Source organism: Zeus faber, assembly GCF_960531495.2.
Source record: "Zeus faber genome assembly, chromosome: 14".
Taxonomy (NCBI): Eukaryota; Metazoa; Chordata; class Actinopteri; order Zeiformes; family Zeidae; genus Zeus; species Zeus faber.
In genome coordinates, this window is record NC_137200.1 from 15,140,105 (window position 1) to 15,160,325 (window position 20,221).

The 20,221-nt window shown below is 42.5% G+C and overlaps 1 protein-coding gene across 1 annotated transcript in view; it reads left to right on the plus strand.

Annotated features, from left to right (window-relative positions):
* ntm (neurotrimin) overlaps positions 1 to 17,618 on the plus strand; it is a gene marked incomplete at both ends in the record, with an annotated part of 123,330 nt that extends 105,712 nt beyond the window's left edge. The window contains 5 exons of the mRNA XM_080013445.1: positions 10,381 to 10,509; positions 12,414 to 12,534; positions 13,663 to 13,814; positions 14,736 to 14,771; positions 17,515 to 17,618. Of these exons, the coding sequence (XP_079869571.1) occupies positions 10,381 to 10,509; positions 12,414 to 12,534; positions 13,663 to 13,814; positions 14,736 to 14,771; positions 17,515 to 17,618 (542 nt within the window). The remainder of the gene's footprint in view (positions 1 to 10,380; positions 10,510 to 12,413; positions 12,535 to 13,662; positions 13,815 to 14,735; positions 14,772 to 17,514) is intronic.
* Positions 17,619 to 20,221: the final 2,603 nt, after the last annotated feature.

Consider the following 20,221-nt stretch of genomic DNA (forward strand, 5'->3'; position numbering starts at 1 on the left):
ACATTCATCTCTTCAAGTCTTCCATTGTAGTTTCTATGAAGCATCACCAGATGGTACCACAAGGTAGTGTTAACATTAGCATGGAGCAGGATGTAAATAAAGATATTATTAGTAAACATTAATATATTTTGATATTTGGCAATTACACACCTAAGACGTTATCTTCTCATATCCGACACCCTCAGAAACTCGGCCCTTTCATCATCATTGTTTGAGCAGCACTTGGCCCTGTGTAAGCAAAGATCTTTATAAAATTATTTTCCTGTGCTAATTATGAATATTTTACAACACTTTTAACAGTCATTTAGACACCCCTTCCCCATCTGTTTAAACTTTGGGCCAGCCTTGATTAAATATTAACTGGCTTTTTAATTGAGTTAATGAATAATGTGAGAGCGCTATTCCATTCTTCATTTGTCTCTGAGCTGCAGCCAGTCCCCTAAAACAGTGGAATCAAGATAGATGGATAGATGGATAGATAGACAGCCAGGCAGACAGACAGACAGACGGACAGAGATATAGATAGACAGACAGACAGACAGAGATATAGACAGACAGACAGATTGATAAAGGAAGAATCGATGGAAAGAAAAAACAAAGGAAAGAAAGAAAGAAATGAAGAAAGAAAGAAAGAAAGGACGAAAGAAAGGACGAAAGAAAGGACGAAAGAAAGGTAATAAGAAGCGAGACAACGCAGAGGCGAAGGAGGGCGACACCCAACTTCACTAACGACCGGCAGCTACACCTGACGACGCTCCTGCACCATCCACTCACTGCCGACAGGTCCAAGAAGAAGAAGAAGAGGAAGAAGAAGAGGAAGAGGAAGAAGCAGAAGAAGAGGAAGAAGAAGAGGAAGAAGCAGAAGAGGAGGAAGAGGAAGAGGCAGAAGAAAAGGAAGAAGAAGAAGAAGAGGAAGAGGAGGAAGAAGAGGAAGAAGAAGAAGAAGAAGAGAAGAAGAAGAAGCAGCAGAAGAGGAGGAAGAGGAAGAAGAAGAAGAGGAAGAGGAGGAAGAAGAGGAAGAGGAGGAAGAAGAAGAAGAGGAGGAAGAAGAGGAAGAAAAAGAAGAGGAAGAAGAAGAAGAAGAAGAGGAAGAAGGAGAGGAAGAGGAAGAAGCAGAAGAAGAGGAAGAAAAAGAGGAAGAAGAAGAAGAGGAAGAGGAGGAAGAAGAGGAAGAAGAAGAGGAAGAGGAGGAGGAAGAGGAAGAAGAAGAAGAGGAGAAGAAGAAGAAGAAGCAGAAGAGGAGGAAGAGGAAGAAGCAGAAGAAGAAGCAGAAGAGGAGGAAGAAGAAGAAGAGGAAGAGGAGGAAGAAGAGGAAGAGGAAGAAAAAGAAGAGGAAGAAGAAGAAGGAGAAGAAGAAGAGGAGGAATTGCTCGCTCTGCTTCTTTTACGTGTTTCCTTCAGACAGGAAAAAATAGGAATTCAATTCATTTCAATCCGTGCAACTCTTGAAAGGCCGTCTGCGGCGTTGCTCTTTAATTATTATTGTCACCGTTATTTATTTGTATTCATTTTTTTTTTAACCATGAGCTCATTAAATGATTAGGATTTTTCGTTTTATCGTCACACTCCCTGCCAAGACACATGGATTACACCGCCCAGCGCCACGTCACCATTTGGACAAATCACTGATCTTAGCGACAAGAAGAGGTTAAAACAATTACTTTAAACGCTACTTGGCGGCGAAAGTAAGTGAAGTAAGTAAGCAAATGTTTATCGTGATGTCGCTTCAGGTTTCCAAGCGTGCAGTTAGAAAGTGCTTTACAAACAGCCAGGCAGCATAAAAGAAGCACAGGAGAATAATACTGACACCAGAGGGAGTGGGCAGGAAAAATGATCATCAATCAGAAATCCTGGTGCATTTGTAATCTGTTGCAACGCCCATATTTCCTACGATCACTTTGTTCTGCTTCTTCACTTTGGCAAAAGGTCGAAATTGCTGTTTTCCAACGTTCTGTCTTTCTAAACCCCCCCCCCCCCCAGCTCATTCCATCGGCGCCTCCCCCCTGAATGATCTTCTGATTCTCGCGACGTCATCAGACGCACTCACGTGCGCCCGGCCAATCAGGCCACGCAGCGGCGCGAGGAAGCCTACATTTCACTGCATATATGTATGGAAGTATGTATATGTATGTGACAAATAAAAATCTTGAATCTTGAATCTTGAAGCCGCCGCCACACCGCGTTCGCTGGCCACGCCCGACGGCACCCGTCGTTGACGCCGGCGGGTAGTGACGGAGGTGTCGACAAGGATTGGTTCCGAGTGAACCGATCCTGTTGACGTCCGGGGAGGCGGGAGTCGCTCCGACAAATGAGTCGTTTGTTTGCGACGCGGTAGCTGCAGCCCAGACTGAAGGCTTCTAGTTGCGCTTTTGGGAAATACATATTTTTGACCGAATTCAATTATTCCGATGAGGATTCCGTCCAGGACTCGGAGCCGACTCTTCCGACTCGTTGCACCGACTGAATCGAACCAACGAAGCGTCGGTCAAATGGAACAAATCTCCGTACCGAGTCACTCGCGTCTCAAACTTTTCAGACGTAGGTCAGCCCATGAATGAGGGCGCGGCCGCTCCTTCGCTGTTTTTCCGAGGATAGAAAGAAAGCATGATATCACTCATTTGCAAATATAAAACACAGACGATTTCTGTATCAGGTGCTCCGCGCAATTCATTCCGATGGTGGTTTTCCACAGGACGGCTTCCATCTCCCCCGCCTCCACCGCCGCTCTCTCTTTTGTGAGGTGTTATTCCTGTTATTCCTCCTTTTCTTTTTTTCCTCCTCCTGTCGTGCTTTCTGATCTCCCAGCCCCCGGTTTCTATACCTCCGCTCAGATCCTGTTTTCTGTTTAATCTAAATCTTGGCTCGCAGCGCTGCCTCCCCCTAAATGCCTCTATCCCTCAAGCATCTGCACCTCCTGTCTTTCTTTTCTTGTTATTTTCCCTCGCCCTCCCTCCCTCTCATTCTCCATTTCCTCTCCCACTTTCCTCCCTACCCTTGAGTTTTAAAAAGGGCAAAAGAAAACGATGTTTCAGTGGCAGTGCCCCCCTCCACCGCCTTTCTTTCTTTCTTTCTTTCTTTCTTTCTTTCATTCTTTCTTCCTTTCCTTCTTCCTTTACTTTCTTTCTTTCTTTCTTTCTTTCTTTCTTTCTGCTAGGGTCACACAGCTGGCGACGGGGCCTCTGTGCCTCTGGCGTTTGGGGCGTGTTGGCTCAAAATCCACTGGCTGTTGTGTGTGCGCCAAACATTTCAAAGCTCTCTCCTCTTCCATATTTAATATACATTATATACGTAGATGGGGCGGTGTCTACTCATTTTTTCATTAAAATGCGTTGGTTTGTTTGCTGAGCAAAATAAATAACCCCTTGGTGGCATGGGGTTGGGATGTTTTGAGCAGCCACATCTGACCTGGATCTAGGTGATTGGGATCAGAGTGGCTGCATACCCGCTGCTCGTTGGCTGGGCTTACGAGCAACAGGTTAAAACCCCCATCCCCACACACACTCAGGATACCCTGAGTGTGTGTGGGGATGGTCATGCGCCCTGTCATGACATGTTCGATCTGCTCCTGGCTAATTCCACCTGGCCTCCTCTTTACAATAAACTGGTATCTACTACCCCCATCTTCTGTGTCACTGTGCTGGAGGGCCCTGCAAATACCAACCTGGGTGCAGTGTGGTAGGAATCTTGCCACCCGTCCCTTAAAATAAAGAATTGTCCTGGTTGAAGAAACATAAAATGACGTGTTCCTTCATTTATCGATTGTTTAGGTGGCGCATTTCCGTTAAATAATAGGAACAATGCAGTGGTCTGAGCATCCATTTTCCAAAGATCACCGCCATTGAGAGGGTACGTTCCCTCCTATTGGCTGCCGCCTGGCGCCCGGCGCTGCGCATTTGCATGACGTTGAAACCTGCTCAACTCTCCTTGTCGCCGTGAAGCTATCAGCTCGTCGCCGGCCGTGGCCCCGCCCCTGCAGCTGGATGAAGCTGCGCTCCGTTTGACATGCATTGCAGCAGTGTGACCGTGCCATTCTTTTCTTTCTTTCCTTCTTTCTTTCTTTCTCCTCCGTGTGGTCTCCCCAACGCCCCACCACGTCCCCCAGTCGGCCTTGTTAAGAGATTGAGGGGTTAAAAAGGGAAGGGTTCCTTCTTCCTGGAAGATGAAAACAAACGATTTAATGTCGCTGATGTAATGGCTTTGTTTTCATGTTCGTAGAGTTTGGTTTTTCCGTCGCGCCCGCCCTGGCCGAGACATGAAAGTGGATTTCAGAAAATGGATTTGGGTATTGTCTTGGCACGATGACTCTCCACTGGCAACACCTCTGACGCTGAAGGAATTTACACTCCACAAAAGAAAAAAATTGAATTAAATAAAGTTGGCAGCTTTCGCAGGGGGGTTGTGCTGGGTATAGACCTAGGCCTCCTTTCCTAAATAAAAATGTTTCCCAACCAATCAACATATGGAAACAATTTACAGTATGCTCTGCATACAAATCATAAAAATTTACTTTTTTATTCATTGGCAGAATGCCCTGTTTTTTATGGTTGGTTTTATGAAAGGATTTTAACTCGAGATTCACTGTGACTTCTTCCCAGTCAACTAATGATGAAAAGTTTGGCTCTTTTTAGAGATTTGGCTCTTTACGAGTCACCCATTAAAACCACTCGTAAAAATTTCCGACTCTTCGTTGGTTTGATTCCCTCGGTGTAATGGGTCAGAGGAGTCACTTCAGCTCTGAGTTGTGGATGGAATCGTCAGAAGAATCAGTGGTGAATGCGTGCCTCGCGTCTCACAGATTTTGTTTGCGAATCAGTTGGGTCTAATTGAGAAAAGGGCCTAGACGCAGACATGGCGGACGTCCGCCATAGGCCCGTCCACGGTCGACAGGAAATCACATGTCGTCAGCAGCGGAAGTTGGTCTTCTTCGTGTTCGTTTTTTCCCCTGTGAAGTCCCCTTTAACTACTGACCTGAATTCTGCAGGAACTCATATTTCTTTTTCATTCATATCTTTATTTATATTCCTATATGTAACTTTATATATATTGTATTTAATGATAGACCGAGGTTGAAAGACAGAGACTTTTGTTGACAGACTGTACATATGTTCATGTTTATATACATCGATAGACTGTACATACAGCATGTTCACTCATTCACTCTCTAGGGATCCAGTGCAGACATCTAGGGCCTGCAGCTCAGTGTTTTATCTTGTTTTATTTAAATTTATTTTTAATTTATATTTTTATTCCAATCATCTTGGTTCGGCTCTTACACTTACTCTTACAGTACCTGTGCCGCTACTGTGTTTCATTCTCATTGATGTTGCTGCCTGAATTTCCCTCAGCGCATTAATGAAGGTTTATCTTATCTTATCTTATCTAAAGTTAGCACACACATTTAAAAAATTTACAAAGTTTATTCATTAATACATTTTAAACGTCAACTGACTCAAAAATAGGCTGTCTTTGATAGTCACCCTTAGCATTTTTTTTGCATCCTTCGTTGTCAAAATCAAAATTAACCCGGTTATTATATTTACATAAACGGACATATTTTATGTTTGAGGTAAAATTGACCCCAGCAATTTACACCTACAAAAAAAGACTAATTGAAAGTGTGACCCAAGTTTACAGTTCAGAATATCATAGCACATAGAACATATAGCAGTTTGTCAATAATGGAAAAAATGCAAATAAGAAGTAGTCTGGAGTCTGGAAAGAACTCGCCAATGTCCCGGATAAAGCCTGACTCAACAGGTCATCAGAGCAGCAGAGAGGAACGGCTGTGCCTTCAGGACCTCTATACTTCCAGGTCAAGAAAGGCAAAAAAAATGTTTCAGTAACCCTTGTCAGGGAGAAAGGATCTTCTCAGTAGCCTGAGGGGCTCCTTAGACCTTACACATGTACATGGGGAGAGGACTCTAACATGAGAATCATCACACCAACTCACTGTTTTCCATTTATTTATTCATGTTAACAAACAAATTACTTGCAGTGCAATAACAATATTGTTTTCTTCTAGTGGTAAAACTGTCTCCCTCTGGCCATGGTGACCTCTGCTTGGTACCGGGTTTGTCCTTGGGCCTGCAGGATTTTGATGATAATCTGAAAAACATTTTGCAAATGATCCAATCATTCCTTGTGCTGTCCTAGATAATGCACTTTTTTCCAGAGGGGTAAAAGATTGACAGCATGAACCCTATAATAACCTCCCATTTCACAGTAAAATTCTTGAAAAGATGGATTACAAACAATTACACTATTACTTATCCACTAATGATATTTATGATGGTTTACAAAGCTCTCACTGAGCTGGCACCAAATTATATTTCCAACATGCTTGTCAGCTATGAGCCAGTCAGGTCTCTCCGGTCCTCTGGCCTTTTACACATTCCAAGAGTTAATACTGAAGCTGGCAAAGCAGCCTTCTGTTATAATGCTCCCATGCTAAAACAGTTTTCGTGTTGATCTGGGATATGCCCCCACAAGTTATCTATTTTTAATAATAAATTATAATAATATAATAATAATATTATATATATGAAGATGCGGCGGTTTGAGCAGCCACACCTGTCCTGTGTCAAGGTAATTGGGGCCCAGGATCAGAGTGGCTGCCTACCTGTTGCTCATTGGTTGGTCTTACGAGCAACAGGTAAAACCCCCATCACCACACACACTCAGCTAAGGAGCCCCGTCATGATATGTTCGATCTGCTCCTGGCTGATTCCACCTAGCCTCCTCTCTATAATAAACTGTGTGTCTGAAACCCCGTGGGCTGTGTCTCTGCGCCGGGGGTCCCTGAAAATGCCACTTGGGTGGCGTGTGGTAGGCAAAACTGCCACAATAATATCCCTTTTTTTCCCGGTCATTGTAGATTGTTTTTTTAAAGTGACTTTATCCAGACACACACACAGAGCCTCCATTATGAGCTGGTTTCCCAGACAGGCCCTACACTACCGATGGCTAGTTGTGGTCAGACCCGTTGAAAGAGAGAGTTGCCTGCGATTGCTGGATGCTTCAATATATTATAGTTTGAAAGACAACATTGAATAAAACCTCAGAAAATTAAACAAACTTTTTAAAAGATCTTGCAGAGATACAGACATTTGTGACCCACCAAAGACTTCAGGTACATTTGGTGGCTTTTGTCTCTTTTTCGCATCATTTGAAAGTGAAGAATCAGAGCTTCAAACAAGGTGTCACTTGTGCAAATCAGGCAAATATTTTTAAATGTAGTAGTTAATAACAAGGGTCTGTCATTCTGAGATAATCCCCTTAAAAGTTTTCCCCCACACTTGGCTTCATTCAGCCAGCTCCCAGAATGCAAATGGGGAAGCATAATGGCTACTTGTTACATGGCCACTTGACACCCTGCTGAATGGGGCAATCACTGCATTGTCCTTGTGTGCATCTTTTGTTTTTAAAAAGGCTTTTATTTAACAGTAATAATATACATGTTTTGTAAAGGTTGAATTATTAAGTAGTTTCAAACTGCGGACAACACAACAAAATGTATATCAATAATAGGAGTCTCTGTATATCAGCCTCGGTGTGTCATTTAATATATAAATGTGCGTATGCCAAATATCTTCAAAGTTCTTGGAGTTATTATGTGGGCTAACCCCAACCCTACCCCAGCTACACTCTGAGAGCCTGTTTGGGGCCTCTTTTCATTTTCTTTTGGCCCCTGTCTGCATTTGCAGGTAAACTTGAGAATCTTGTCACCTGCTACTTGTTCATAATCTGCATCACCAACCTTAACACACTTAATCACGTCATCAACTTTTCAGTTGTAACAACAACGGGCATAGCGTCAGTCTTCTCCGGTGGTTCTTGAAAATATTCCGTTTCATCGTCAAGGTTAGGTTGAAATCCACTGTTTGAAATGTTCTCCAAATCCGGCATAACGCCAGTATCAGATTCAGCATCGTTGTCGGAGAACTAACTATAATCGCGGAAAATGAAGTCCAGTACGCGCTGCTTACATTGACTTGGATCAATCGCACTGGTCAGATTAAGATCCGCGATATGATTTAGGTCTTCCGCCACCTGCTTCTTGTAATCAATAACAACATGGAGATGAAAGTTTTCAGACAAGTGAAACCGAAGGATACTCGTCTTGTTCATGAAAGTGACGTGAGCATTACTTATTTGTTCTGTACGCGCCGCCTACACAATAATGTCTCTGTGTCTGTGTAAAAGTAGTATGATTAAAAGGTTTAACTCTATCAAAACAATTTTCCATTGTGACTTCACATCACATGGAATATGGAGAAATAATCTTCACCTGGATGGTCGTTTTTAAGGAAACAATTGATTGGCGTTCGCGCTGTTCAGTGTCTCGGAAAGTTAACTGTGTTTCGTAACACAGTTAATTCTACGGTTCAACATTTATCTCCTATTTATAAATCAAACTCGGTTTTGAAAATACATTGAGAGATAAAAAAAAAGCCCACAAAGGAACACGAATCTGGAAAAATCTAATTTTCCTTCAAGGTTTTTTCAACTTTTGGGCGCTCATGATGTTTTTAGAAATGCACGACAATGCGGGTTTCGCTGCGGTGAGTGACATATGTTCTCTCTTCTCCCCACACATCAACCAGTGCTGTACTCACAAGCTTCAGACTTTTCCCTTTCCATAACCCGTGATGTGGGGACATTGTGAAGGTCTCTTTCTCTGCCCATGGACATTGAGCCTGATAAAGAGGTCGATATCTAATACTTGCAAGCGATCAAAGTGGCTAGCTGTACTATCAACCTTTTGGCACAGAATGGAGAACTTCCCATCGTCTCCCAGTCTTTAGAACAATAGCAGAGGTTACAGGGGTTTACAGAAAGGAAACAATTCCTACATTTGTGTCAAAGTTGATAGTTAAGACTTTCATGCGTTCAAAGTCATCAGCTTTTTCCAACTTTTTTCCCGACTTTTGCGAGACGAGGGCCCTGCGACAAATCTGGACACCAAGAGGGATCCATCTCACTTTTTTGTCTTTACTACCAACCAGTTTTATGATATGAGCCGTTTGCACATGCAGGTATCGATTTTGTATAAACATTTTTATATAAACTGTCTTAAAATTGCCTTGTTTTGTTTTTTCAGTTCTCAGTTCAGCTGTGGGTTTAATGGGATTCTCACACAAATCATTTAATTCAGTCAAAATGATCCATTTAGAAAAAATGCAAAGTTTAAATCAGTCGCATTCAATATGAATGATGCCAAATGCCTTCACCCTTTTTTTTTTACATTCATTTGATCCTCATTCTGTATTTTCTGTTCAGGAGTAGAAGATTTACTGCAGTTACCTAGTCGTGGACGAACGACTCTTTTGCCAAATACCAACTTCCGAGTAATTTCAGTCACCAGTCACAAAAGATTCGATTCCAGTCATAAAAGGTTCTGGGTTCGATTCCCGCCTGGGGCGATGTTTGCACTGTGCTCTGGCAGGTGATCTCCCGATTAGGGGCCTTTCTGTGTGGAGTTTGCATTTTCGCCCCGTGCTCACATGGGGTTTCCTCCATATAAGAACCCCCACTAAAATCATGCACAAGAAACATGACCAGCGATGGATGTTGAAGTTGGTCCCCAGGTGCCGTAAGCTGCCCACTGTTCCTGGCCTGCCCCCTAGAGGAAGGACAAGCTCTCGTTGAGAAAAATGCAGAGAAGACATTTCACAGCCTCCATCTGCGTGTGTGTGAGGCTGTAGCTGCACGTAATGCATGTGTTATGGTGTGTGTGATAATAAACGACGAGCCAAGGCTTGTCCAGTTTAATTAGTTTGCTACGGACGAATCATTCGCGAGTCGTGCATCAATACTTGTAACACCAGTTAAGATGGACGCCGTGGTCTCTAGTGACAGAGGAGCGCGAGGAGACGTAAAGGAGGAGGTGAACGCGCGACAAGTTCTCCTGACGCTGGTTGTCAAGTTCCAAACCGTCCAAAGCAGTGGAGTGGATCCACCTGCAGATCATTCTGTCACCTCCCAGACACCTCGGGAAGAAGAGGAGCAGCACTGACACCAATTATGCTCCTTGTATTTTATGTTAAGTGCTGTGTTAAGTTAAGTGTCTGTCAAATTGTCACAGGAAAAATTACAACAGGTTCCTCAGGGTTTCATGTTCGTTTTTTTCCACGTTTTCCACATTTGATCTGTCCTGACCTGGTTTTTACTTGTAGACTTGATACAAACGAACCAAAAATGTATCAGTAAACAAGAAAAAATGGCGATATACTATACAGCAGACCTAAGAAATGAACAATGACAACTGTATCAACCATCCACATTCTGAAAGTTGTTCAATATAATGACCATCTGTCCTCTGTGCCTTTTTTCCTTTTCTTTTATGTTCTTTCCTTTGTTTTTCTTTCTTAAATTCGGCAGCCGAGCTGTTGTCGGACGATGAGTTCCTGGAGATCCCAAACATCTCCAGAACCAGAGCGGGAACCTATGAGTGCTCAGCCAGCAACGACATCGACACAGACGTCCAGACAGTGGACATCACCGTCAACTGTGAGTTCCAGCGTACCAACACATTCGCTCAACATACTCACAACACAATCACTTCCCAATGAAAGAATAAAAATACCTTAAAAAATCAACCCTTTAGTTCAGAATCAGAATCTGTTTATTCGGCAAGGTGCTTTTTTATATACAAGGAATTTGTATCTAGTGGTGAGAGACAATTATATCTAGGCACTGTGGCACAGTGCATTGCATTTGTTGCCTCACAGCAAGAAGATCCTGGGTTCGATTCCCGCCTGGGGACCCCTGGGTGCCTGTTGGCACTGTGCTCTGGCGGGTTATCGCCCAGTAAGGAAGGCCCTTTCTGTGTGGAGTTTGCACGTTCTCCCCGTGCTCAAATGGGGTTTCCTACATCTAACATCAGTAAGGACCCCCACAAAAAACATGCACGGGTCCCTGGGCGCGTCGTCAAATGCTGCCCACTGCTCCTGGCTGCCCTCCGGAGTAAGGACAAGCCGGATGGGTTAAATGCAGAGGCCACATTTCACCAGCCACCACCCAAAGCATTTGCATGTGTGTGTGTGTATGCATGTGTTGTAGTGTGATCAGTAAAGATTCTTCTTCTATCTTAATATTAACCAAGAAAATGAAAAATAAATATTGAACAATTCACAATAAACCTATAAATATATACACACACACACACTGATCAGCCACAACATTAAAACCACCACTTATAACCACTAATATTATGTAGCTCCCCCTCGTGCCATCAAAACAGCTGTGACCCGTCAAGGCATGGACTCCACAAGACCTAGGATGGTGTCCTGTGGTATTTAGCACCAAGACGTCAGCAGCAGATCCTTTAAGTCCTGTAAGTTGCGAGGTGGGTCCAGCACATCCCACAGATGCCCGATGGGATGGGACCCCAACCAAGGCCATACACATGATCTAGAAGAAAACGTAATTCATCAGACCAGGCCACCTTCTTCCATTGCTGTACATGTACAGTTCTGATGCTCACATGCCCATTGTAGGCACTTTCGGCGATGGACAGGGGTCAGTATGGCCATACATTTGCTGTGTATGGGGCTACGTTTCGGAGTCGAAAGCAGCGGTACACAGTCAAGCAAGCTTAACTGATTGTTGTGTTGTCCAAATAATAACAGTAATAATAAAAACAATAGTAATAATAAACTGTACATGTACAGTTCTGATGCTCACATGCCCATTGTAGGCGCTTTCGGCGGTGGACAGGGGTCAGTATGGCCATACGCTTGCTGTGTATGCGGCTACGCAGCCCCTTACACAGCAAGCTGCGATGCACTGTGTGTTCTGACACCTTTCTATTATAGCCAGAATTAACTTTTCACCAAATTTTGCTGCAGTAGCTCTCCTGTGGGATCGGCCCAGATGTGCTTGCATGGGCGCCCATGACCCTGTTGCCGGTTCACCGGTTTTCCTTCCTTGGACCACTTTTGGTAGGTACTAACCACTGCATACCTCGAACAGCCCACAAGACCTGACATTTTGGAGATGCTCTGACCCAGTCATCTAGCCATCACAATATGGCCCTTGTCAAAGTCACCTAGATCCTTATACTTGCCCATTTTTCCTGCTTCCAACACATCAACTTCAACAACTGACTGTTCACTTGCTGCCTCATATATCCCACCCCTTGACAGGTGCCATAGGAATTAATTGATCATTGTTATTCACTTCATCTGTCAGTGGTTTTAATTTAATTTTGTGGCTGATCAGTATATAAACATACTGTATAAATACAGTACAGTATATATTATATATTAAATATACTGAATGTACTGTGTATATATATATACTGTATATATATATATATATATATATATATATATATAACTTGGTGCTCTGCGTTTCCTGCAGCTCAGAGCCGGTTGCGATGTTTGCATGATTACCTGCATCTTGTGTTGCAGATGCCCCCAGTGTGTCAGAGGGCAGGGACGTTGGCATCAGCCTGGGCCAGAGGGGAGTTCTGGAGTGCGAGGCCAACGCCGTGCCCGAGGCCAACTTCGAGTGGTATAAGGACGACCGGAGGTAATCTCGTGCAGTCCGAAGGGAGGGGAAGTCTTTCGTTTATTTTGGAAATCGCAATAATGCTTTGAGTCTATTGGATGTGCGAAAACCAGAAATAAACTGCACAGAGACTAGCACTGCTGTTAGGATCAACATAGGATCGTCAGTGGTCTGTCAGACAACTTGACCGCGCCACACGCTTCCATGCCCTTATTTGGGCCAACCTATTTAAGCAGCCAATCCCTCCTGTCCTACCTGCTTTGCTGCCTGCTTTGATGTGTTGCTGGCTCCCTTCACCTCCCCTACATCCACCTGGGCCGGACCCGGGCCGGCTCTTCGGCTGTCTAGTGCGCCATCCCGAGGGCAATAGGGAGAGGGATCGATCGTGTTGCAATTTGTGCAGCTGTCTCCCTCTCCGATGACACTGACGGTGCCAACCCAGGTGCGATCGTCGCCTCAAAACACAGTGTTTTTATCTTCGATGTAGGTTATTTTATTTTACTTATTATATTCGCTTTCTTATGGAACAAAACGAGTACCGTGAGTAACTCCCCCTATTTGCCAAAATGGCTAGAGCCGGCCCTGGGATCTACTCTTCTATCCAACGAGCGATTTGAGCTCATCACGTCTATATTTCCAGCTGACTAAACATAACTGTGGTTGCTGTTACACCTCACCGGGAGTGATGAGTGGTCCAAACTTAAATCGTGCAACATAAATACAGATTGTTTTTGAAGTACATCTAAGAGTTGTCTGTCAGAAATACTGTTATTATGGACTACATTTTATGCCACTCTTTGACTGCTGTTATTACTCTATCACTGTATTTGTTTTCGACTACTGTTACTAATGTATTCCACTTTTTACTAGTAGACTAACTGACACCTGCCATGTTGGACTCACTAGATACTAGTCAGCACAGCGCTACTAGTTAGTATAGTGCTTCCTCATGTTAGTGTGTTGATCGATAGTGTACATATGTGTTATTCCTTATCTTATTCAAATCGATATCTCTTTCTTGACTGCACTGTTTTTTGCTGATGTAACACCTGGATTTCCCTCCAGGGATGAATAGTGACATTAAAAAGTGTCACAAAAGTCTTATCTTATCTTATGATCCAGATTAAAATCAATTCCCCCCCCATTCAGGATCTTCAACGGCTTGGAGGGCATGGAGATAGATAGCACCGGCTCGCTGTCCAAGCTGACCTTCTTCAATGTTTCCGAAGGAGATTACGGAAACTACACCTGCGTCGCTGTCAACAAACTGGGGAGTTCCAACACCAGCTTCCTGCTGTACGGTGAGAACTCCCCTCCTTTACGTTTCAGCCGTCAGGTGACGATCAGTAAGGCCATGAATCTCGGTTTTCCCAACCGGTGTGAAAAACCCTTTAAATTCTACCTTCTTCATTCTTCATACACATGATGAATGGAAACTAGCTCCTGTTGCAAGACTGCACTAATTCATCGAATAAATCAGTTCCAGCCGTATAGCAGCCCTGTGTCCATCAACACGAGATTCACTCTGAAAGTGAGGACCTCATTCATAGTGATGAAAGGTTGGACGAGATTCGGCTCTTGACGACTCACTCAGTAAAAAGAGTCGTTTTGATTTCTCGACTCCTCGTTCGTTTTATCCGTTCCTTTCGTGTGATGCTGAACAAGTAAGGACTTCAGTGAACGAATAACGAGAGTCTGAGTTAAGAATGTGAATGGAATTCTCAAAAGAATCATTTAATTCTGTCTAAATTTTGTATTTTTTGTCGTTCGAATTACGAAATTACACCAAATAATCTTTTTTTTTTTTTGGCCTTGGATTTCATCATTTGGCCCTCAGTAATTATTTTGAAGTGTGAATGTCAGTCAAAGTTTTACTCTTTTGACGGCGTGACTTCAGACACCCGAGTCATTAAAACAGTCGTTCGGGATGAACACATCATTTATGAATGTTGGGTTGGGAAACACTGATAGTGATGTGTTAAATCTACTAAGTACAGAATGTGTTTCACAGCTTAACATGAGGAACTGAATATTCACTGTGGTCAGAAAATAATAATAAATGACAAGAAATTACCTAAAAAGCTCATTGTACCTATGCAGTATATTACCCTCCATGTGTGTATCAATGCAGCATTATGTCCAGCTTTTCACAAGCGTTGTCAGTGATGTGTTGCTGTTTTGTTCTGGATGTGTCGCTCCTTCCCATTCCTTCTCTGGTGTAGAGGTAATCGAACCCACTAGCTCAACGCTATTGCAAGGTTGGTATCGCCTCTGAACGGACCCGTCGCCGCATGCCCGGGTCGCGCGGCCATTTTCACAAACCCAACGCGGTGTTCTGTCGTCGCTGTAGTGGAGCCTCCACCGTCACTGGCGGAGGAGAGGCCGCGGGGTCAACAATTGAAATTTCAAAAAAGTTTAAAGGCTCTCGTGACAGGAAAACATCCTGGGAGTATTGATTAAAAGTTCGGCTGGTGTTTGATTTGTTCGACTCTCCCTCGGTCAATCACATTCAATATGAATTGTGCCTTGGTCTTGGTGCCTTGACTTTTATTTAGTCCTCGATAATTTTTGTTTTCGTCATAATATTGTTATATTTGTATTATTTATTTCATGATATTTATTATACAACATTCACGCTTTTACCTAAGTGACTCGGGACTACCGAGTCACTTTAAAAGAGTAGTTTCCTGCGAACGAATCGTTTGCGAGCCGCGCATCGCCACGGCAGCAACAGCGACAGACGACCCCGCCAGTTGTGGAAATGGTCCGTGCCGCCTGTGAACGCTCCACTAACGCCCTCTCATTTCTTCTCTCATTTCTCTTCTTCCTTCCTTCCTTCGCACATCTTCCCGTGGGTCTTCTTCATTTTGCTTTGTTGCATGCCCTTTGCCGTTGTAAGTATTTATTTGTTGACGCTTCTCTTTCTCCGAGCCATCTCGGTAGTCAGTCTTGCAACCTGGAGGTCCTGTAATCCTGCAGTGTAGATATCTGTAATTCCCTCCATAGATAAGGGCTAACGATGTAATACCTTGACCATCTCCCCCGGTCCTCATGTCCCCGTCACAGGTGATTGAAGGATCCCGAATCCCAAAATCCACCCAGCTCCATTAACACATCAGAGTGCGATTCCGGGAGAGCTGACGGGTTATTTTAATTAACCGTATTCAGGATTATACAGGCTAATCTAGCGAGGCAGGATAATTGGATGGATGTCCCGTGTGAGAGCCCGGTGAACTCTGGGAAATTCACTGGAAATAAGGAAGACTTTGGCGCTTAAATTGACACTTTTCATTTTGTCCCCAATAAAACACTTGTTTTTTTTTTTTTTTCGTTTTTTTTTTGCTTTTTTTCTCAAGAGGGTTTCAGAAAAGAGCTTCATATTTGGCAACCCGGCAGCCCACACGCTTGATCGGATTCCCGAACACAAGTGGCGTAGTTATAGCCCTTACCTTCGTTTTGACAGAGGGACGGGAGGGTGGAGGGATGGAGGGATGGAGGGGGCTGTGTCAATGGAAAAGACAAAAATCCCCGATGAGATCCATCCAAACCGGAGCCGGATTTGACATCTAGCGGGGGAAAAAAAGAAATTACAGAAAGTCCTCTCGATTGCCAGGTCACTTAACACCCCCTTTTCCAGAGACTAGTTGACCTTCTTTTAGAGGTAGAGGATGGACAGTTTGAGGATTTTCTTTTGTTTCTTTGTTTGTTGGTTTTTAACTCCGTTATATCTGACTGCAGGATTCGCGACGGTGGATCTTTCGGGTTTTTTTTCCGCTTTCTTGTGATCTTTTCATCTTCTCTGCCCGCGCTCTTTTTGTAACTTGCTCCTGTCTTCCGCGCAATTACAAACCCTAGATTACACAGAGGCTTTGGTCCTGCAAAATTATTAATTCAGGGAAGATTTGGTGGGAAAAGAGGCTAATGTGACGTTTGAACTCTTCTTTGTTTTTCTCTAAATTGTTCTTCTCTGAATAGAAATAAATTGCGGGCCATATGAAACAAATTTGAAAAATTGAAAAAAGAAAAAAAAAAAAAAGAAAAAATACAACTAATTGAAAACAAGTTTTTCTTCTTAACTTTTTTGAACGGTTGAATTCTTTCTTTTGGTGTGGGGGGGGGGATTTTAATTGGTCATTTGAATGAACAAAGACCCAGGGCAATGTCACTTACTTCACAATATAATAATAAACTTTAGTCATATATTCGTCATCACACCTGAAAAAACCTGTAAGAAAAATGTGTTAAAAATTATAATATCATTATGTTTATCTTGTTGACAAGGCTAATTAATCAGCGTACGATGTGCTGCGTTTCTAACTCCCCCGAGCTCGTTAACAGGCCCGCGTTGCCAGTTCTGTTAAATACCAGCCAGTTTGAAAGGCAAACTAATTAACAGCAACACACCGAATATATTTTAATATCTTTAATGAATCCCTCTGAAAGTGCGAGCTATTTTTCACCCGTGGCAAAAGTTGATGGTTCCAACCCCCCTGCTGTGGTTCACTCCGAAACAACCTCTCCTCTAGACGGGCCAGGGTCCCAGATAAACGTAAAGTCCCTGCCACTTAAAAAGACGACTTCCGAGGCAGGTCGCTGGCGTCCAGTTGCGGTGACATTTTAACCTGATTCCAAACGAAAACAACAACATATAAATAATAATATGATAACAATAAATAAAATCAACGAATAGTGATTATAATAATAATAGTAATATTTTCTATAATAATAACTCTTTGGAATAGTGTTACAGATTCAATCAAATATTTTATAAACATTACATTAACATTTATGAACATTTTGAAAACAATTAAAACCTTTTATTAACACTTCAAAAAAACACTTTTATTTTGGGATTGACAATTAGACAGACAATTAACAGATCACAAGAGCTCCAGTAATCCCATACTACTTATTATTATATATATATATATATATATATATATATATATATATATTTTGTTTTTTTTTATTTATATTTAATGTTTGACCTCTGTCCGTCAGGGCCGAGAGCAGTGCAGGACGGGAGCGGCGGAGCAGAGGGAACGCACCTCCACACCTTTCTCCTCCTCCTCCTCCTCTTCCTGCCCTTCATGCAGCCCGTTTGAACAGGAGTGGCTTCCAACCCACTGTTTTGGATTTCGTTTTTATTTGATTTCATTTAATTTCAGTTATTTTTTTCAGCGCGTGTGAATATGTATGTGGTGTGTGTGTGGGTGTGTGTGTGTATGTGTATGTGCGTGTGAGTGTGTGTGTATGTGTGTGTGTGTGTATGTGTATGTGTGTGTGTGTGTGTGTGTGTGTGTGTGTGTGTGTGTGTGTGTGTGGGTGTGTGTGGGTGTGTGCACTCGCATGTATTTCTTTTTGGGGTTTTTTTTACTTCTCAACTGGAAACCACAAACTGATGCAGAGGCATGAGCTGTCACACCATGTTAATGTTGACTCACGAAAAAAAAGTATATATGTATGTATAGATTTATATATATATATATATATATATATATATATATATATATATATATATATATATATATATATATATATGTATTCTATATATCGTATATATATATATTTAAAATAGTAACAAGCTGTTGTTTCTTTTTTCTTTTTTGTTTGTTAGGTTTTTGGGGAGGTAGTGCAACGGCATTCTTATCTGGACAATATATATATATATTCTTTCTCTCTCTCTAAAGCGGGCTTCACACTGAATCTGAAAACGCAGCCCCTAGTGGCCGTCGGATGGAAATGGGAGCGCCACAGTAATTGTTTTTAGAGTAGCGAGTAGTTTGCTCAGCTTTTTTCTTCGCAAACGAGGGTTTAAAATGCCCTTTATATAAACTTTTCAAAGTCTGGAAAATGATTCAGGCAGAATTCACTGCTATGAGAAGGGATTTATTGATAGTGGAGAACATGACGTTCAAGGTTAAACGTTAATGACGTCGCTATTCTATAAACGTGACTTATTTACCTAGTTTCAAACCCAGTTCCACATTGGGGCGGGGCTTTTCACCGAGGGGGCAGGGCTCGTCACGGAGCCTCACAGCTCTTGCACGCCGAATCCGACTTTCCATGGGAATGAGCGGACTTCTGCTTTGTTGTCGTCGTTTTTTCGGATTCGGTGTAAAGCTGGCTTTAATTATTCTCACTCTCACTCTCACTCTCTAAAAAAAAAACCAAGATTCTTTTTTTTTTTTTTTCTAAACATGGGGGGTTTTCTTATTCACATGATCTTGATCCTTGAGCCTTTTTTTGTTTTATTTATTTTATTTTTTTTTTTTTCCAGTTGGAATTTTTTACTGTGTTCCATAGTCATGTTCATCATCACATTTGGATGAATCATAAATATGAATGTGGTTTGAGAGGGAAAATAATTAGTATTTTTATTTTATTTTATTTTTTTTTTTGGAGAGCATTCTTGGTTTCCCAGCTTTGTAATAATGTTATTGATCTTGGGTTTGTGTTTCGGTCGATGCGTATGAATTGATCTTTTTTCTTTTTCTTTTTAGTTGTAACACAAGGAAAGAAGACATGAAGATGTAATTATTTCGGCAGATTTAGGCCTAGTTTTAATTCCTATTTTAGTTTGTTTATTCTTACGATGCAGCTGTTCACAAAGTGGTGGATGGAGATGGACGGAAAGACTTTTTCCAGATGTGTGTGGAGTTGACGTCGCACCGAATTAATGCAAAATGTACTGTTGCTGTCGGGGATTTTAGGAAGAGAAACTGTACTCACAATGCCCTTTACATGAATACCATTTTTAAATACACACACACACACACACATTTATATATATATATATATATATATATATATATATATAGCTGTTTTAACCAAACTAGCACCGATGGCAGACAGGGCCGTCCAGTCAGAGTCTGTGTTAAAATCTTAATTTAAATTAAATGAACTGTGAATCAACCCAATCACCCAAAGACTGAAACTGGTTTTACTACGCAGCACGCCAGAAATACTTCTGTTTTGTCGTCCCAAAAAACCAAGGCATAAAAAAGTGATGCAAACGATTGTTATTATTTTATTTATTTTTAATGTTATTGGGAGATATTTCTGTTTGTCTCCAGACCGTACCGACGAAAAGTTTGTCTCTTTTTGGGGATTTACGTCTCACTCTGTTAAAAAAAAAAAAAAAAAAAAGGTGTTCCCGGTCTTGAATGGAATTCTCAGGAGGGTCGTTTCCTTCTGTCGAAATTGTTTCGTTTTTTTTTTTTGGGTGGAAGAATGCAAAGTGTAACTCAGTCCCATTCAACATGGATGATGTCCAACAGCCCGTCTTTACCCATAAACTCTGCTGAATGACCTGCTCCCTGGGAAGTTATCTTCCCTGAGCACACCGCCCGTTAAAGCCGCTCTCAGCGTCCGCGAGGCCATTTAATTAGGACGGAAGCCATTTAGAGCGTCGTAAAAACGGAGCCCGAACGCCGTCCGCCTTATTTTGTTGACGAGGACGAGCAGAGGTTTACAACAGTGCTCTGCTTCTCCAGAACTAATAGTTAACTAATAGAAACTAATAGTGAGCCGTGCCAACCATGCTCACCGAGGTAGCATCCGCAACCACCGCGACGCTCGGAGGCGTCGCTGCACGACAGGGTTGGACACAGGTTCACCCGAGAAAGCCATGAGACTTATGTTGATTGGCTGATGTAGGTGAACGCAAGTGGTCGATAGAACGCTGGGGGCTGCATTATACAGGGTT